This window comes from Neophocaena asiaeorientalis, unplaced genomic scaffold, assembly GCF_003031525.2.
Source record: "Neophocaena asiaeorientalis asiaeorientalis breed wild unplaced genomic scaffold, Neophocaena_asiaeorientalis_V1.1 scaffold129, whole genome shotgun sequence".
Classification (NCBI taxonomy): domain Eukaryota; kingdom Metazoa; phylum Chordata; class Mammalia; order Artiodactyla; family Phocoenidae; genus Neophocaena; species Neophocaena asiaeorientalis.
This window is the reverse complement of record NW_020172446.1, coordinates 8,745,897-8,764,176: the sequence shown is the minus strand read 5'-3', so window position 1 is coordinate 8,764,176 and position 18,280 is coordinate 8,745,897. Positions and strand designations below refer to the sequence as shown.

The 18,280-nt window shown below is 54.6% G+C and overlaps 1 protein-coding gene across 1 annotated transcript in view; it reads right to left on the bottom strand.

Annotated features, from left to right (window-relative positions):
* Positions 1-18,280, bottom strand: part of PITPNM3 (PITPNM family member 3) — an 88,574-nt gene that overhangs the window by 28,003 nt on the left and 42,291 nt on the right. The window contains exon 8 of the mRNA XM_024736166.1: positions 12,396-12,443. Coding sequence (XP_024591934.1) covers positions 12,396-12,443 — 48 coding nt within the window. The remainder of the gene's footprint in view (positions 1-12,395; positions 12,444-18,280) is intronic.

Genomic DNA, 18,280 nt, shown 5'->3' with positions numbered 1-18,280 from the left:
ATCTGGATTCTGGCCCCTTGAGAGCTGACTAATAGGACCAGGGTTTCCCCATCTTCAGTCTTAGAAGAGGTCTCTGTAGACCAACAGAAAGGCAGCCTAGAACCCACCTGCCAGTACCTTGCCCACAAGGGTTCTGCTCTTCTAAGAACCAGACATTCCCACCACAATGACTGAGGCCACTGGCTCTGACTCACCCACAAGACACAACTCTTCCACTCTTCCACGCCTTTGCTCATGCTGAGCCCTCTGCCTGGGAAGCCCTTCCTCCCTCTGCAGACCAACAAACTCCTACCTAACCTACGAACCTGCTCAATCGTCACCACCTCTGGAAAGCTTCCTCAGATCTACTCAGGCAGAGACGGTTATCTCACAGGGTGCCAGTGGTCAGGACCTCGCATGACATTTTTGTGAAAACTTACTGCAAGTGAAGATCCCAGGGTACACATGACCTACGAGACATCTCTATGCTGTCAAACCCCCAGGGGAAATTGGGATCAGGGGAGCGTCATCCACCAGGAGGCACATTTCTTGAAAGTCCCCAGGGAAAGTGGTATCAGGGAACCTCTGGGAATTCTAGAGCATCCTGGCCAGGGCCTTATCACTCTGCCCCTAGAGGCTTCCCCAGAGCCTCTGGTGACAAGAGCTGCTGGCAGGGGTTCCTGGGTGGTGGGGAGCCACATTCCAGGGGCCCCAGGACCTCATTATCAGGCTGCCTGTTTCTTCCCACTTCCTGTTCATTTCTGTTTGCGTGGCGCTATTCAGGCTGGGTCCCGGCCGTGCCCAGATCTGGGGCGGGGTGAGCCCACAACTGTTTTTGTGACAATGTTTTTGTGACAAGCTCTGAGGCAGGCCAGCTACTGCAATGCCTGCTCCCAGCACCCCTGCCAGCCCTAGCACCAGGACCAGTGCCCCCCCTCCCAGCTCACCGTGGCGCTTCCTGCCACCTGAAGAATAGAGGCTATTTTTGCTTAATCACATCCTTGGAAAGGCACAAATCATGACCATCCCTTCTAATGACCGATGTGCTACACTCCTCTCAAGACACAAGCCAAGGTCGTCACCCACGCACTCAGCACCCTAAACAAAGCATCAGCCAGTTCGCCCAAAGACTCCATCTCCCTTGCCACCCGCCACTGGGACCCACAAGGAGTGGGTGCTTGGGGTGCCCCCGGGCTAAAGCTGACCCCTCAATCTTACCCGCCATTCTACCAGCCCTGGCAGTCGCCCCACCTCTCTTAGTCACTCCTGGGGTCAACTGAGCAGAGCTGGGCCCAGCTTGAGGCCACATGGCACGTCCTGAGACCTATCTGCAAAAGTATCTAATCCCTTAGAGCACACGGAAGCACACGCATGGGAAAACACACACACACGTGTGTGTTGGCATAAGCCCAACGGCTTGGCTATCTTGCTCTGATGTGAGATGCAAGGCATATACCTAGAAGTGTCTGGGAAGATCTAGAGCTTCATTCAGCTGCAAGCAGGAGGCTCAGATCACGGCCCCAATCCCCCAGGTAGACCTGCATGGAGAAGGACACACACACGGGAGACAGGCATGGACAGAGTCCTGGGATGGGAAATGAGTACCCTGGTCAGAGGGTGACCTCGGGCACCCTCCCCACGACCGCAAAATGAGGGGGTCAGACCTCATTCCCTCTTAGGAGTCAGGCAGTTGGAGATTCCATGAGTCCAAGCACGCTGTGTGAGCTCAAGCCTCCATACCCAGCAGAATTAGACTCTTAGACCCTAACGGGACCTGCAGGCATGATGGGTGAGTTGCTTTGAGGGATGCCAGAGGAAGGAAGAGGAACCAAGAAATGGCAGGCGGCAAATGTCACCTGGATTTTCAAAGTGGTTGATTCTATCTAGAGAGCTTCATGTCAATTTCCAGGCAAGACCTGTTGCAAATTAATGAGTGTTTGGGGACCCTTAGAAAAGGAAGCAATGGTCCCCCAGAGCCCTGATAGGCTCACTTGGACATCTCTGGCCAACCCCACCTCATTGCTTGTTGGGTAGGGTCACTGGGCTGGGAGCCCAAGGTAGCGCCAAGGGCTTAGGGCATCTGGGGAGGAGAGGACACTGGCAGAAAGACAAACAGGTTGGAACCCGCAGCTCTCAGAGCGGCTCAAGGAGCGCAGGTTCATGAATGGGGTCACGATGCGGACGGGACAGTGTGAAGCAAGGGAAAGAATGGGCCCGCGCTGGATGGTTTTAAAGCTTTTTTAAAACAGTGAAATCTTTTGCCCAGTGAAATTTTCCTTAGAAACCCAATTTGCAGAACAGGTGAAAGTGGACGGCTCTGACTGAAAAAGGTTGGGGGGCCCAGAGCCCCGCTTCCTTACTCCCCCCCACCCTTGACCTAGGCAGCCACTGAGGGCTCCAGAGGACAATTAAAAAGCCACCAACTTTGTTCACCAGCCAGACTCCAGGCCACCCTCCTCCACAGTGCCCCAGCCCCTGGCTTTATGCAAAAACGGCAATCTAGGTGGAGGGGGTGGAGGATGGGTTGGAGGCCTGATATTGGAAGAAAAGCACACTAAAATGTTTATAAATGGTTTCTCTGGATGGTGGAACAATGCGTGATTTTTTTAACTTTCTGCTTTTCTCTATTTTCCAATTTTTCTCTAGCAAACTCCTATTTCTTTTAGTTTACAACTATTTATGAATACATCCATTGAATGCACTACAAGCTTGTGTCGTGTTTACGATAAGAACATTTTCAACAAGCTACTACCCCTGACTCTGCTGAATGCAAACACTACAGAAAAAACAAAGTGAAATGCCCTGCCCTCTGGGAGCAGACAGCAAATGAGGAAATGCAAAAAGGAAATGACATGCTTATGGAAGGAAAGAACGAATGTGAAACACGATGAGTGAATCACCATCCTGCATTTGGGTTAAAAATCCAACTTGATATGACTTGCCAATTCCTCCTCCGTTGGTTATTGCCCAAACTTGTGTCTGGGCTGGAAGTACCAAGATGAATCAGATATATAGCAGGTGCCTTCAAGGATCGCTCAAGCCCCTAGGGTCACATGATCAAGGCCTACGTCATGTGACCCAGCCCAGTCACATGACCAAAGGCTGCAAACTGCCTGAGCCAGGGTAATGGGACCCCCAAAGGTAGTCAGCCTCTGAGGCTGCGCACACTAGAGACCATGGAATGAGGAGGGGACGTCCCCGTCCTGCTCCCTGCAGCTCAGGTCACTTTGAGGGCACATCTGGAGCCCAATAACTTGGGCAGGAAAGCTGTGGAAGGGGGCCCAGCCTGGGGAAGAGCAGGCTCTATGGGACATTTGCTCCCTGCAAATCCCAGCTAGGGGAGCCGTGTTTGGGTCACAGGAGCAGAAGACACAGTCGGGATGAACGGGGGTGCGGATAGTTTCTGAAGAGTTCGGAATTTCAGCACAACTAAGGAGATGTTTACAATAGTACAAGAGTGACCCGTGCTGGCCCAGCGGCAGGGCATTCTCTCCCCTTCAGGAGGTTGTACAAGCAAGGAGTGTAAGTGGTCACTTAGCAGGGATGCTGGCAGGGGATGTTTATCCAGGGCTGTGGGATCTAGAGGCCAAGGCCCCTCCTATGACTCCTTAAGCCTTTCAGGGTCAGAAGCCAATCAAGTCAGCCTGGATTCATCTGGCTAATGAGGCCAAACCCCAGGGGCCAATTAGCCCCCCCCAGAGTTGCCTGTCCCCACCAAGTCCTGTCCCTTGCTAGGGTCTGGGCCCCAGATCCTGCCTCTTGAAAACATACTTTTGGCCACCCCAAGGGAGCTTGGGGATAGCTCCAAGGAGCCACTCCCCTTGGGGGAACCCAGTGTCCCCATCTTGGATCAGGCCCAGGGAAGGTTTCAGATATACAACCATAAGAACCTCTCCTGCCACTACACAGTGATGCTAGAAGGGCTTGGCGTCCCCTATCTGGTGACTCTGTAATAAATGCAGTCTTCCTCAGATGGGTCTTGAGTTTCTAGTCCTCGCCCAGTGTCTCAGGCAAACTTCACATTCGTCCTGAGAGGACAGGGGTGCTCTGCCCATTTTACAGATGAGAAAACTGAGGCTCAGAGAGGTTAAGTGAAGGGGTGGGGATTTGAACCCAGGTCACCCGGCAAGGGCTCTTTCATCCTCCTGAAGCATCACCCCACAAAGGCGGGGGTTAAGAATGGGGTGTTCTTGTCAGTCTTTTAAATGTCTCCATACTGGCTCTGCCAGCAGAGCCATCCCTGGTAGGGAGGGAAAGGGGAAGAGAGGCGGTTATCAGGAGCAGAAGTCTGCCTGAAACCTTTGGGTCCTACCCACTAAGGAACCCCTGTCAAGCCTGCCCTGGCCCGGCTTGGAAGTCAGCACACAGAGGAACCCCGAAGCACACTCCCCGACGGTAATCCCCTCAAAATGAACATGGGCTCCAGAAAAGGAACGGGGCAGGGCCCCTAAACATATGAAAAGGTGCTCAGCCTTAGAAGCCTAAACTGCAGGAACGCTCACTGAAATCACTCTAAAACGCCTTTTTTTTCACCTTAGCAGTTATCAACACCCAGCCGCCCAGGGTGTGGGAAAGCAACCTCTCCTCATTCATTGCGGGTGAAAGCGAAAACCAGTACAGCCTCCGTGGAGGGCAGTTTGGCAAGGTCACGCCACATACAGCATGCCCTTGACCCAGCAATTCCAAGTCCATGTGCAAAATGACATGGGTACAACACTAACCACTGCCACACTTCCTAAGATATAGACAAGACACAGAAAGCAACCTATGTGCCCATAAATAGGGGCCTGGTTCAGTAAACTAGGCCACCGTGAAATATGACACAACCGTTGCAAAGAATGGTGCCCTTCTGAATGTATTAGTGAAATACTCCGGGTATATTGTTATCTGAGAAAAGCAAGGTACAGCGTGGAAGGCACCAAATGCTCCCATCTGTGTGGGGTATATATAAAGATAGATATATAAATGAATATTTAGGGAGATGCTCATATATGCAGAGAATATCTCTGGAATGTTCTAGAAGAACCTAGTCACAATCATGGCTTCTGGGGAGAGGGAGGAACCCTCATCACCTTCATTCCTTTAGAATTTTATAACATGTACATGTGCTATCTACTCAAGAGACAGATTAAAAATAAGAATTTTTTCAAAGGGCACACAGCAGGGTGATTAAAAGCCCTTTTGTCCCCAGGAGAAAGAGATTTGAGGAGACAGAGGTTCCCTGAGACTAAAAAGAGATTCCCCACCCTCTGCCCCAGGCTGAGGGGAGGAGACAGAAGTAGGTGCGGTGCCCTCACAGCTTGGGGGACTCTCGCAAGTCCAGGAGGAGACAATGATTTTCAGGGTCTAGCCACCCTGTGCCCCAAGGAGCCTGGCCCCTAGGCAGACCAGGACGGAAGGGAGTACCAGGCTGGGGCCCGGAGCTCCGCAGCATCCACGAGTGTGGATGGAGAGCTTCCTGCACACATTCGCATGAGCACACACTGTTTCCCCACCAGGGTGGCGGGGAAGACCCCTGGGGGCTTTGGAACAAGGGCAGGAAAATGAGGAAAAGGGAAACCCCTGGAATCACAGAGGGGGCTCTGTCACGAGTCCAGCTGGATGGGTATGCAGAGTCGAAATTACAAAGGGGCTTATAGAAAAATAAAGGAAAAGGTGGTTCGTTCACGTATAAGTCAGTGGACTGTGCAGTATGGTCTCCACTCGCCCCTCCAACTCTACCTCCACCATCCTCAGTGAGGCTCCCTCCCTGCCGGCTCACCACAGGCTGTCCCTCTCCTGTCCCTGCCCAAGGCCAAGCTCCTGCGCAGGTGGGGCAGGGACAGAGGGGGAGGCTCTCCACTCAGCGCAGCGACCTTCAGGGCTGGGAGTGGCCCAGGGCATCGTCCTGTACCTGGCGGGTTTCCTTTGCCTGAGATTGAAGAAACCCCTGCTGGACTCTCCTCCAGTCAGGCTGCTCAAGAGCCTTCCTTTTCCTGCGAGAACCCCCAGCCGAATCATGACTAGACTCTAACTGTCCTACAAAAATCTTATCATGTCAGCCTACACTGTCCTTTCCTGCAGCTTCCCCATCCTGACCAAGGCCCGTGTGGTCTGCCCATGGGCCCGACTCTCCACTCACCTCTCCCACCAGTCGCCCCACCCTCTCTGAGCTCAACCACGTCGGCCTTTTTGACAGTTGTCAAGGATCCCATGTCCCTCTCGCCACAGGGCCTTTGCACATCCTGTTCCCTATGCCTGGACTCTTCCTCTCACCCTCTGTGCCCAGACAGTCCCTACAGAAACCTCAGTGTTCCTTACTCCTGGGGGCCTTCCCTTCTTACTCTCCTCCTCCCGAAAGCACCATGGCTTTCTGTGTCCTAGGACTAATCCTTATACTTTTAGTTTTGTGGTTATTTCATTTGTCTTCCCCTCCTCCAACCCCCAGATTGTAAGATCCTTAAAGGCTGGAACTGGATTTGTTTTTGTTCCATTTTATCCCCAGAGACTATTAAGGTGCTGGCATATAAAAGAGACTCATTAAATATTTTTCAAACAAGCGAATGAACTAATAATTTGTTCCTATTTTGTGCCCCTACACGTGTCAGAAGCTGCACACGTCCCTGGCAATGCAGACGCGGCACAGACTCACACAGAAGCACACGGAGCCTTGTGTAGATGACTGCATTGACGTTGGACACACACACTAACGCACACACACAAATGCGCAGGCACACGTTTCCCTGTGCGCGCACACACACACGAACGGACCGTGCCAAACATAGGCATACGCGCACGCACGCAAGAAAAGTGCTCCCAAGGCGGACGTCTGCCACCCTGAGCTCATTAAAGCCGCTAAACATAGCCCGTCTGCAGCTGTGCTCAGCAAGCTGCCCACACAGGCCAGGAAAAGACACCAGTTACCAGGCAGAGGAGTGGGGAGGCAAGCCGTGGGCAGGGGGCTGCTGGGGAGGCCATGGGGCCGAGGGCATGCGGGAGGGGTAGCCCCTTGGCGGCTGGTCTGGATCTTCAGAGCTGCTCCTCTGGTCCCTAATCCCAGACAGTGGGACGTGAGGCCAAGCCACACCCCCATGAAAGCATCCTCATCTTGCCCCTCTGCCTCTGTGGGACAACCGCACAGGTTTTTCTGACAGTTATTGGGGTCCAGGAGCCAAGCTCAGTCCAGGACCAGGGACTGGAGCCAGGATACAGCCTGGGACAAATCGGGGCTCTGTGGGTGCCTAGGGTAGAGGCTCAGTCTGGGATGAAGAATCAAGGGTCCTTCTGGGGCCAGGATTGGGACTCAGTCTGCACCATTGTCGAGGACGAGAGAAAGTTCAGAGACCCACTGCTCAGCCCGCTCTAACAAACAGGCACGGCCACGGGCAGACCCTCCCCACACTGGGGGCACCACTTGCTGCCCCCACCCCTGCATCTGAAGCCTGGCACTGGCCCTGAGAAAGCCATCTGACAACCACAAGTGTAAGTCACATGAGCAGGTCGAGTTGTACTCCACACAGACTGGGTCCCACTCGGAGGGCCCAAGAGCAAGTCCTCCTGTCCTGGAATCTGTACCCTCCTCCCGCCCCGACACACCCAGGTGGACGCGAGGCAGAGAAAGTCTCTCCAACCCCCCGACACACCCAGGTGGATGCGAGGCAGAGAAAATCTCTCCAACCCCCGAGACACACAGGTGGACGCGAGGCAGAGAAAGTCTCTCCCGCCCCCCGACACACCCAGGTGGACGCGAGGCAGAGAAAGTCTCTCCAACCCCCCGACACACACAGGTGCACATCCTGGACCCCAAGTTTCTGGGGGGCTCGTGGAGCTGGCTCTTGAAGGGGGTACCTGTGTGACACAGGGGACAATGGGGCACCTCCCCAGATACCTAGGGTGACCGGAAAGGAGAAACTTCAGGAAAATGGGAGCTTAGACATGGGACTGAGCTCTGGAGATGGAGGGGCATGGAGACCTGTGTGTGAGCACCTTCCTTGGAAGGTTATTTACCCCTGGTCTTTACCTTCTCAATGTGACACAGCTGTAATGATTGCAACCTTTCCCAGCATCCAGGTGGCCGTGAAGGTCAGTGTGCAGCGCCCTACACGCTGTGAAGCTGCTGAGAGGGGAAGGGAGGGGGATGGAGAGAGAGAGGCAGCCACGGCCCTCCTGGGAGAGTCTGCTCCTCCCTGGAGATGGAGCCGGGGGACAGAGGAAGGAGAGTTTCTACACCCACTGAGCCGACAGCTGTGCCCTCAGCCTCCTCTGTGATGACAGTAGGTCCTGGCAGGGAGGGGCGGATCCAGCTCCCAGATCCAGGAAGCGATGAATGGAGTAGAGGGCAGAGGCCGACAGGGCTGGGTCCCAAGGGCATCACTCTGGAGCCCCAAGTCCTTCCTACCATCTGCTGTGGAGCGGGCTGCTAGCGCCCCCTCCACGGGCTGGATGCACTGCTCGAGTTTTCCAACTAGCTTAAGAGAAAACTGTGCTTGGAGTCTGCACGCTCCTTCTAGAAGGCGGTCTGGAAAGGAAGGGGAGGGCTGGTGGGGAAGGTGGGCAGGCAGGTCACGCGGAGGCCCGTCTCATCCTTTACTGGAGAGGAATCACTAGAGGGCAGCAGGAGGCCATGAGGACAAGTCTGCCTCCCGCGAAGGTTTCTCTCACACTCTGGAGGAAGAACCAAAGTGGGAGAGACCGGAGGCAGGGAGGCCAGCATTGGAGGATGGATCCTTCCAGAAGAGAGAACATGGTGGCCTCGGCTGGAGGAGGGATGGGGGATGGAGTGGGTGGAGGCACGAGAGATCTGCTGGGGGTACAATGGATGCTCTCAGGGGTCTGATCTGACTCTGGAAGGTGGCAGAGAAGGGGAAGCTCAGAAGGACGCCCAGGTGTCTGGCGTGAGTTTGCGGAAAGTGGCGCCATTCACTTTGCACAGAAGAACAGGAGTGAGGTTCAGTGGGCAGGTAGTAAGCTCCCCGAGTCCTTACCCCCAGCGCCACGTCACGTGCCAGAAGTGCTCTGTAAACGTCGGCTCTGCTGTGGAGTAGCGTGAGCACGGCAGAGCAGCCGGACGTGCAGGCAAAGGAAACCAGGAGACAGAGGCAGCGACGGAAACTCAGAGAGCGCCAGAATGTCGGAGCTAGAAGGGGCTCTACGCACAGACGGGCCAGGAGGCCGGCCACAGGCAGGAGCTGAGGCTGCACAGCAAGCTAGCTGGAGGGGTGGGGGGCCCAGGTCTCCTGCGCCCCGGTCCGAGCCCCTCTCTCCCCTCTGCCTCCACTGGCCCCCCCGTACTGGCTCCCTAGGCTTCCTCAGGTCTGGTTCCAAACGGCAAGCACAAGCCAGAGGCAGCAGGCTGTCAGCGCACCTGTGTAGCTGCAGGATGAAGGCTGGGCTGCCTGGGAGAGGAGGGAGGGTTCCAGGACACCCCCGGAGTGCCCCACCCACGGTCACTGCAGACGAGGCCTTACAATCCCATGCCTGCACGTGAGCTGGGAGGCCCTGGAAGACCCCTTTCCTGCACTCCCAACCCTTGTGGCCAGCTCAGAGGGCTCCCTGGGGACTCAGACTGTGACAGTGACAACAGAGCCAGCCACAGGACCAGCAGAGCAGGGAAAAGACTGGGCTCTGTAAGATGCCAAGATTCACCCCCGCGCCTGCACCAGGTCTTCCAAGGCTCATCCAAAAGCCAACAATAAGCGAGAACCACGCAACGCTTCCTATCTGCGAGGTGCAGGCCTTGGCACCCACGTGCGTTACCTCTATGCCCTCAGCGACTGTCGAAGCAGACATTACGATCATCTTTCCACAACTGAGTAAACCGAGGCCCAGAGATGTTAGGTAACTTGCCCAAAGAAGCACAGAGAGTCAATGGAGGAACTGGGCCTCGAGCCCAGGCCTGACACCTTTAAAGCTCAGATGCTATAGCACCAGTCCCAGGATTTTCTGACTCCTGGTCCAGGGCAATTTTTACCACTTCCCACCTTGTTTTTAGTGAGGTTTTGAAAACCGAGTGGAAATATCAAATAAGATAACACGCACAGAGGTGTAACATAAACGGCGGAGCGCGTCATAAATGCCAGGCATTGCCATTATTCTGTTTTTATTCAGGGTTACAGACTTTTATTTTGCCAGTTTGGGATGACAAACACAAATCACCATCAACTACCACCGTCACTTCATAAAAGAAAAAGTATTTGAATGCCATAATGTGTAGACAGGGCCAAAGTGCGGAATAAGAAGCTGTTCTCTCAACTGAATGCATTCAACGTGATGGGAAAACACGTTACAGGACTGCCGTTTGTCTCGTTGTCAGAAATGTTGGGTTCGGGCTTGGCAATCACTGACCTCAATGACCCTTTCAGCTCTGAAATTCTTCCATGCATCTACTGTTATTCTTTACTACACAAGAATATCCTTAAGGAGGAGAAGTGGGTGACAGCCGCCGGCAATCTCATTCTGACTAAAATCTGTAACCGTGGTGTAAAAAACAGAAAACAAAAAGGCTCTGTTTCTCCTTAAACACGCATTCTTCCCCAACCAGGTCCAGAAGACACCAAACATCTGATCAATTCATTTGTGTCTGTGGAGAACAGAGCTGTGGTTTGGCGTTTCCGAGACAGCCCCGCGGCAGGTGGCCGTGTTTTTCACTTTGAGGCTGCTGTGGTTTCTTCTTCCTAGGGGCCCAGAGGAAGTGATCTGGGCTTGGTTCCTCTCTCACATTCCTGAGGAATGGGATCCTGTGTTAAGCATGCTTTTATTTTATTATGTTTGACATCTCTGGGGGCAGCCTAGCTGGCCAGGAAGAGACTGCCCCTCCCAGGCCATGCTAATTCCTAGAGATAATAAATAACTCACCCTAGAACGCACCTTTCACATGCAAACCAACCAATCCTGGGTCCTCAGCTCCAACCACCTCCTTTATCTAACTCCCACACCCCAGGCCAATATCCCCCCCCTGCCCTAAATCACCCTGGGGCCAGGTGGACAACTAGAGACCGCCCCTGTGGCCCAGAGCCTGCGACATTATTCAATCCAGCCAGTCCTCAGCTGTCTCCCCTGCCCTGACGTGCCTTTCCCACGGAAAACACAATGCAGGCTCTGGGCCAGGCCTGCCCCATGCACCTTTTGCCTGCCTCACCCCACCCCCCGCCCCCGACCAAACCTGGTGCTTCCCCCGTGGCCCCTGCCCTGGGGAAGTGTAAATAATAAATTCTTCGGTCCATGGCTTTGATCTCTCCCATCTTCACTCAGTCACCTCTATAAATTAATTAAAATCCCGTGGGTACATTTCAACACCCAGCCCCCCTGCTGCTGAACTTGGTTCCTCACATCCTGTAAGGACACAGGAGAGAGAACTGCCCCCCTCTCTGCACTGCCCCTCCCCTTGCCCAGTGCACTTATGGCCTGAGTCTTGTGGGGGGCACGCCCCTCTCAGAGACATTCATGGCGCCCAGCCCCTGAGGGGCTTCATCTATGAACTGCCACCAGATGTTTGAAGCATCGAAATCTTCTCCAAGGCCTGTGCACCTACTCAGGCCGTGGGAAGCTGGCGCTACAGGTACCCCTCCTGTTAGCTGACGGATGGAAGAGCTTGGAGGAAGAACTCAAGAAAGGCTTCAGCCTGGGGAGGGGGTGGGCAGAGTGGGCTGCAACCACAGACCAAAAGAGCAGGAGAGAGAAGGAAGGAAAGTTCTGAGCCCACCCTCCCCCAGATACACACATAGACCCCAGTCCCCAGCCCTGTTGGCCTCGTGCAGAACTCAATACTGCCAACAGCAAAGACGTCCAGCTCAGACAGTGCCCATCAAGTGCACCCCAAACCTCCAGGGAAGATGCCCTGAGGTCACTGTGCCAGAAACTGACATTTTACCAAGTCTCTCCTGGGTCTAACCCTGTGCTCGGCCTCTTGAGAAAACACAGGCAGAAGGAAATCTGAGACACCTGTATCATACGAAGGACACGAGGACTTGGGAGGTCCCGCTCTGCAGACAAGGCCTCTGAGCCATGGGACAGAAGGGTCATGACCCCTGGCACAGCCTCGGTTACCGTGTCACCAACTGTGGTTCCTGGAAGCTGTGTCACCCAAGATAGATGGTCTCAACGGCTCAGGAGGGCTTGCTCCCCTTGCCGGTGCCCCCCTCTGCCCACAGGCAGACCACGCACGAGGCTTTCCACGGTTCCACCTGCTCTGCCGCGCTCAGCCTCCTGGCCCATCAGCCTCAGGCCCCTCTCTCTGGCCCTGACCCCCGAGCTGCCCAGCGTGTAGGAAGTTGGGAACCCGTGAAGCTCAGCTCCTGGGGCAGAGAGTGGCCCCGGCCCTCCGATCCCGCACAGTAGTGAAGACCCTACCACCTGAGTGGATGAGGGATCCCCCGGCCCAAGGAGCCTGGACCCATCCAAGGTAAAGAAAAGACTCCTGGGGGCCAGGTTTAACTCACGTTGCTTCTCCTGGAGGATGCTGGATGTGCACGGCACGTTCGCTTCTCCTGCAGAAGAAGAGAAGAGAGGTGAGCAGACTCCGCATCACTGTCGGCCAGACCCTGGGAGGCCACTGTGGCCCCACTGGCCCCTCCTGTCCAGCTGCCCCTCCCAGAGCCAAGGGCTGGAGGTGAGCACCAGGGAACCCCCAGCCCCTCACACCCTGCCCTGCCCCTGCCACACCCAGCTCTCGGCTCTTTATACCCTTTCTACACGACAAAGCCCGAGCCCTGATGCCACTGCCTGGGGAGGCGTGTCCTGGCCACCTTCTCGCCTCCGCCCACCTGCATAAAGCAGCCACTTGTCTGGGGTGGCCCTTTTCTACACTTACTCTCATCTCTGAGGGTCACCGCCGCCCTGCAGACAACTGGAAATCTCCGCCTCTGGGCCAGCCTCTAGCCTCCTAAGTCCTTGACCCACGTCCCCCACCGCCTCCTGGACCTCAGCTCAGCAGGTAGCGCATGTGCACCAGGACCACAGAACTGCCCCTGTTCCCAAGTCCCCACCTCAGTGAAGGCACCACCTTCTCCCCAAGCCTGGGAATCAGCCGTGACCCCTTTCCCTGCCTCGTCCCCACTTTCAGTCAGTCACAGAGTGCTGGGGCCATCTGCCTCATTCTCTCCTCCTTACTCTCTCCTTCTCCACCGGATTTGGACTCCCCAGTGGAAGGGGTTTCTGTGCTGTTCACTGGTGTGTTTCCAGGCCTAAAACAGTGCGTCTCAGTCAATAACTGTTGAATGAATAAATGAAACACACACACAAACACATATATACACACACACACAAATACATACACACAAATACCCACAAACACATACACAAACACACACACACACACACATACACACACACACACACCACTCCCCAAATACAGAACTCCATCCCGTCTCCCTGGACTATTGCAATAGCGCCTCCTTTTGATGAGAAGCTTTTTTCTATAATTATGAAAGTAACACAAGTTCCTTATGGAAAAGTTGAAAAACACCAACCAGGAGAGAAAAGGGAAAAGATTCCTTATAATCCCATGACTGAGGGAAAACTACTGGTCCCCATTCTATGTCATTCCTTCCAGGCTTCTTTCCATAAACATTTTTTTGGGCCAAGTGAGATCATATCATCTCTCTGTGGGCAGGGATTATGTCATTTATCTCTGTACCCCCAACAAATAGATCAACGGTTGGCTCGTGGAAGGTATCATAGATGATAAAGAAGCACAAAATACACTTTCTGTACTTCAAGTTGAAGCATGAATAAATAACTAAAGCTACGAAACCTCTGTAGACATCACTCCAACAGCTATAGGACATTCTATTGAGAGGATACATCATGGTTGACTTTTAAATTATCCTATTGGCAGAAAGTTTCAAAATTTCACCCTTATAATTACTGCTGCAAGGAACATCTTTGTGGCTGAAGCTCTTTCTGCCTGTTTTATGATTTCCTTAAAATACAGCCACAGAAGGAAAATTTTGGGTCAAAGGGTAAGAACATTTTTAAGGCTCGATGTTTATTGCCTGATTGCTTTCCAGAGAGGCGTATGTTCTGATTTACACACCCAGTCGCAGCAGAAGTAAGGGCTGCTCTTAACAGATGCTCACCTCCCCAGCATTTACATTGGTCTGTCAAATTTCTCTGCCTCTAGTTTCACCAGATTAATCTTTTGAAAACTGGCCTGCCCAGGCCACTCCCTTGCTCCAAGCCCTCCAGTGACTCGCCGTCATCAAATTCTCAGCCTGGCAAGCAAGCCTCTCTGTAAAGTGGCCCCTGCCCACGTCCCCAGCCTCTGCCCACCCCTTCCTGCCTCATCTCCACCGGCCAAATGACCTGCACACCATTAGGGCTCTTTCGTCTTTCTCTGTCGAACACGCTGTATCCTGTGGGCTGGGTGGAGAACCAACCCGAGGCCACCTCTTCCACGAAGACTTTGATCCTTCCTCAAAGGGCTCAATTCTCAGGACCTCTGTCCTCAAAGGTCAGCTCTGCATCCCAAGGGACTCACAGGGTCAGGTTCAGCAAAGGCCAGTTCCCTTCCATCGCGAATGCTCCCCTCGAGCCCACCCCACCTAACTGGAAGGCTCAGAAAGGGACCTAAGCCAAACCCCAGGAGCTAGAAAATTCTCTGTGTCCAGAGTGAGGCTGGAATCTGAGAAGTGGAATCCCCGGCCCTCAGCTGACCTCAGCCCACTGAGAGCCCAGTCAGTTAGCAGTTCTGTCTGAGCCCCCCAAAGATCTTCAGCCAGGGGAGCCCCTTGGCATCAGGAGTCCTAGCCCTGGCTCTGTGGCACCATGTTTTTGGCCTCAATTATACACATCTGTTCAATGGAAGGTCTCACTCTACTCTGTTGAAGGGTCCTCCAGCTCTGCCAGGACAGGAGTCCAGGGCCAGGGGCACAGCACAAAAGTGGCCAGACTGGAGTCTAGGGCATGGGCCAAGCAATGTAGAAGTCACGCCTCCAGCCTGAAAACTCTAGCTAGAGGCAGGATCCTGCTGCCCAGGTGGGACCCTCTCTCCTGACCCTGACCATGCCGGCAGAACCCACAGATACCAGGTCTGGTGTCCCCGGCTTCCTGAGCAAGTCTGAAGTCCCCCCAAAAATGTGTCCACAGCTTCCCCAAGAACCCCAGTTCTCCAAGGAAGGTTCCAGGGCACAGAGAGAAGCCAGCTCCAGGCCTCTGCCAGGGGCCTTGAATGCCCTTCCTCGTGCAAAGCTGCCAGTCCCTCCCCTGCAGACTCAAGGGCGGCTCCAGTGTAGGAAATGCCACCACCTCCCCGCCAACAATCCAGGGGCTGATGGGAGACTCCCTTCCAAGGGAATGAACCATCCCAGATGCCATGCACCGGAATCCATCGCCCTGTTTCTGCAGCCTCTTCCTGCTAGGGCTGCCTTCATGGCTCATGTCACCTGAATCCTAACCTGTCTCCCTCCTCCATGGGATCAGGGCCTCTGGGCACTCTCAAAGGCAGGAGCAGGGAATGGAAAGGGCATAGACCTGGAGTCAGGAGGCTGAGATTCCCATCCAGGTTCCCATGGACTCGGACTCACTGTGTGACCTGAGGCAAGTCACTTTCCCTCTCTGGGCCTCATTCCCACAATCCAGTGTGGGCCAGTGCTATCTAAGGACCCTACAAGTACTGAAAGTCCTTGGTTGTACTGCATTTCGGTTAAACACCTGGACTCAAATCTTGGTAACCGTGTATGCTTGGACAAGTTACTTAACCTCTGCATGCCTCAGTCTTCTAATCTATAAAATGGGGACAGGGGTGCTACCTACCTCAGAGGGTTATTGTGAATATCAAATGATTAATGCGTGTAAAGCCCTTAGCACACAGCCCAGCACACAGTAGCCGTTCAAGGTGTGAGGAGTGGTCTTACTGTTGCTTCATTTACTTTTAACAACTGGCTCAAGACCTCATCTCTTTTGTCACCATCACGACTCCTGGTGGAGTCAGGTAGAGAGACTCAATGGTTAGTGCTGGGTGCCAGCTCACAGTGCTCCCCGGGCCCAGGGGTCACGGCAGAGCCCGTGCTCCAGAGAGGCCCAGGTAGAGAACAGAGGCCTGGGCACCCTCACAGAGTAGCCCCCCAACAGCATGACAAGGCGCCCGCAGACCGCTTCCCCGGGTGCCAGAGCAGCACTGATGCGGACAGAGCAAGGGAGATCCCACATCAGATGTCAGGTGCGTAGGTCAGGACCGAACACGAGCATCCTGTCTGAGCGCCAGCTGAGTCCAGGGGGAAAGTCAGCTCCCGCCACCCAGCAGGACAGATGCCTCACATCGAGATGAAGACACTCACCTATAAAACCCCTTCTATTTATCTATCTGCCAAGCACCGTGCCATGGGGCCGTGGGGGACGCGGAGATGAAAAAGTCAAGGTGAGATGAGGGAGGAGGAAGGAGAGACTCGCTCTGACCGAGCGACCTGGGGAAGGTGCGGAGGTGCGGCAGAGCCACGACTTGTGAGCCTCGGGGCAAACATAGCTTTGACAGGGAGAGGACCGAGCAGGACATTGCACACAGCCAGCGAGACCCCGTCCGCAGCACGTGGACCCAAGGAAAGGCAGGTGCAGGGGAGCGGGGCCCGGGGCACACAAGACAACTGCAGCTTGGAGAGGCGGAGGGATTCACTAGCTCTTCCAAACCCGAGTCTCCCGCCATTTCTACTGTGCCCCAAACCAGCTACATAATGAGCAGGGCCTAGTGCAAAATGAAAAGGCCCTCGTTCAAAAAGCAAAAAAAAAAAAAAAAAACCTGGGGATTCCCTGGCAGTCCAGTAGGTGGGACCCGTGCTTTCACTTCCAAGGGTACTGGTTTAATCCTGAGTCGGGAACTAGGATCCCACAAGCCATGAGGCCCAGCCAAAAAAAAAAAGAAAAGAAAAACTGCTAAAGGTACTAAAATACAGTTTTCCCCTTTGTCCTTTCCTGACCTGTCCTGGTGTTTTTTATTTGCTACTTAATGTGTGCTCCCTCATGCACAGGGATACCTGAGGGTTGAGTGTAGACACTCACAGGTGCCCGGGGGTGCCCGCTTCTCAATGTGGCACCCAGGCACATGGGCCATCAGCTACCAGAGTCCCCCTCCCGCCAGCTGCTGGACCCTGGCACCGTGCCGTGACCGAGAGCAGGAAAGCTGGGCCATGCGTCCACCCTTCCCCACTGCCTGCTGCCCCGACCCCCCGGGCAGGCAGGTGACCCCCAAGGGTATTGCAGCCTCAGCATCAAAACACTCTAGGTCCCTGGATGGGGTGGGTGAGAGGCCTGCCCTGAGTCACCCACCGAAGGCACCGCAGCTCTGCCAGCCCAGGGTGGGGACGGTTGCTCTGTACTGACACTGGGCTCCATGCCTCTGACCCCAACCGTCCCGGCACCCAGGCCCCTGCTTAAGGGAGGACAGTAGTTGTCTCCGGGCAGGTGAAGGGAGGAGGAAGCTGGGTGGCAGAGGGCAGGAGAGAGGGAGGCCAAGAGCCCATCCTGGGAGGCAGGGAGGGGGTGGGAAGCGGCCCGACGCGTGAACCAAGCTCCCAGCCCCAGCACATGCTCCACTGTCCCATCGAGCGGCACTTACAAAACACAGAGCTGAAGACAAAATCATTCAGAACTGAGATCATTAAACCCCAAGCCCCAGGCCTTTCAGAGCACTGGTCACAGCCCTGACTACCACACATACACCTCTGGTGTTTCTCTAGTACCTACTCTGTGCCAGACCCTGGGGGAAGGGGAGGCAATGGGCCGGGTCTAGCCCATCACCTCCCTGTTCTCAGGCCAGGCCCTAGGAGCGACTCACCTAGACGGTTTACAAGATGCTGCTACCACGCAATATTTCATTACCAGAAAGGAAATAGGATTTGTAGCCCAGGCAGGATTTCAGTGGGCAATAATGCGAGCTGGGTCATTAAAGCTGGGGGTAGGGGGGAAGCAGGGGTGCAGAGGCGAAAAGAAGCCAGGAGGGAATGTCACTGAGAAGCTGGAATGCAGGACTCACACCGGTGTCACGTGGGTAGAAGGAAGAATGCTGGGGAGGCCAGAGCTGGCCCCGGCAGTGCAGGCTCAGGTGTGGAAACCAGAAAGGCTGTCCCTGGGCTGCAGAGCTTGGGGTTTGCCCAGTGTTTTCCCACCTGTTAGATCACTAAGATCTCACACCTGTGCGAGAAGGGTGGCTTCACAGAAGAGGAAGCTGAGGCTCAGAAGGATAACATCACTTACCCAAGTTTATATCCGGTCCCTTTCCACGCCCTCACATCTGCTGGGGGCTCTTCCCATGACCTCTGCCCCCTATTGGGGGAGGGGCTTTCTAGAGCGGGGCTTCCTGGGATGGCTCAGGCAGTGTGGACAGAGCTTCAGG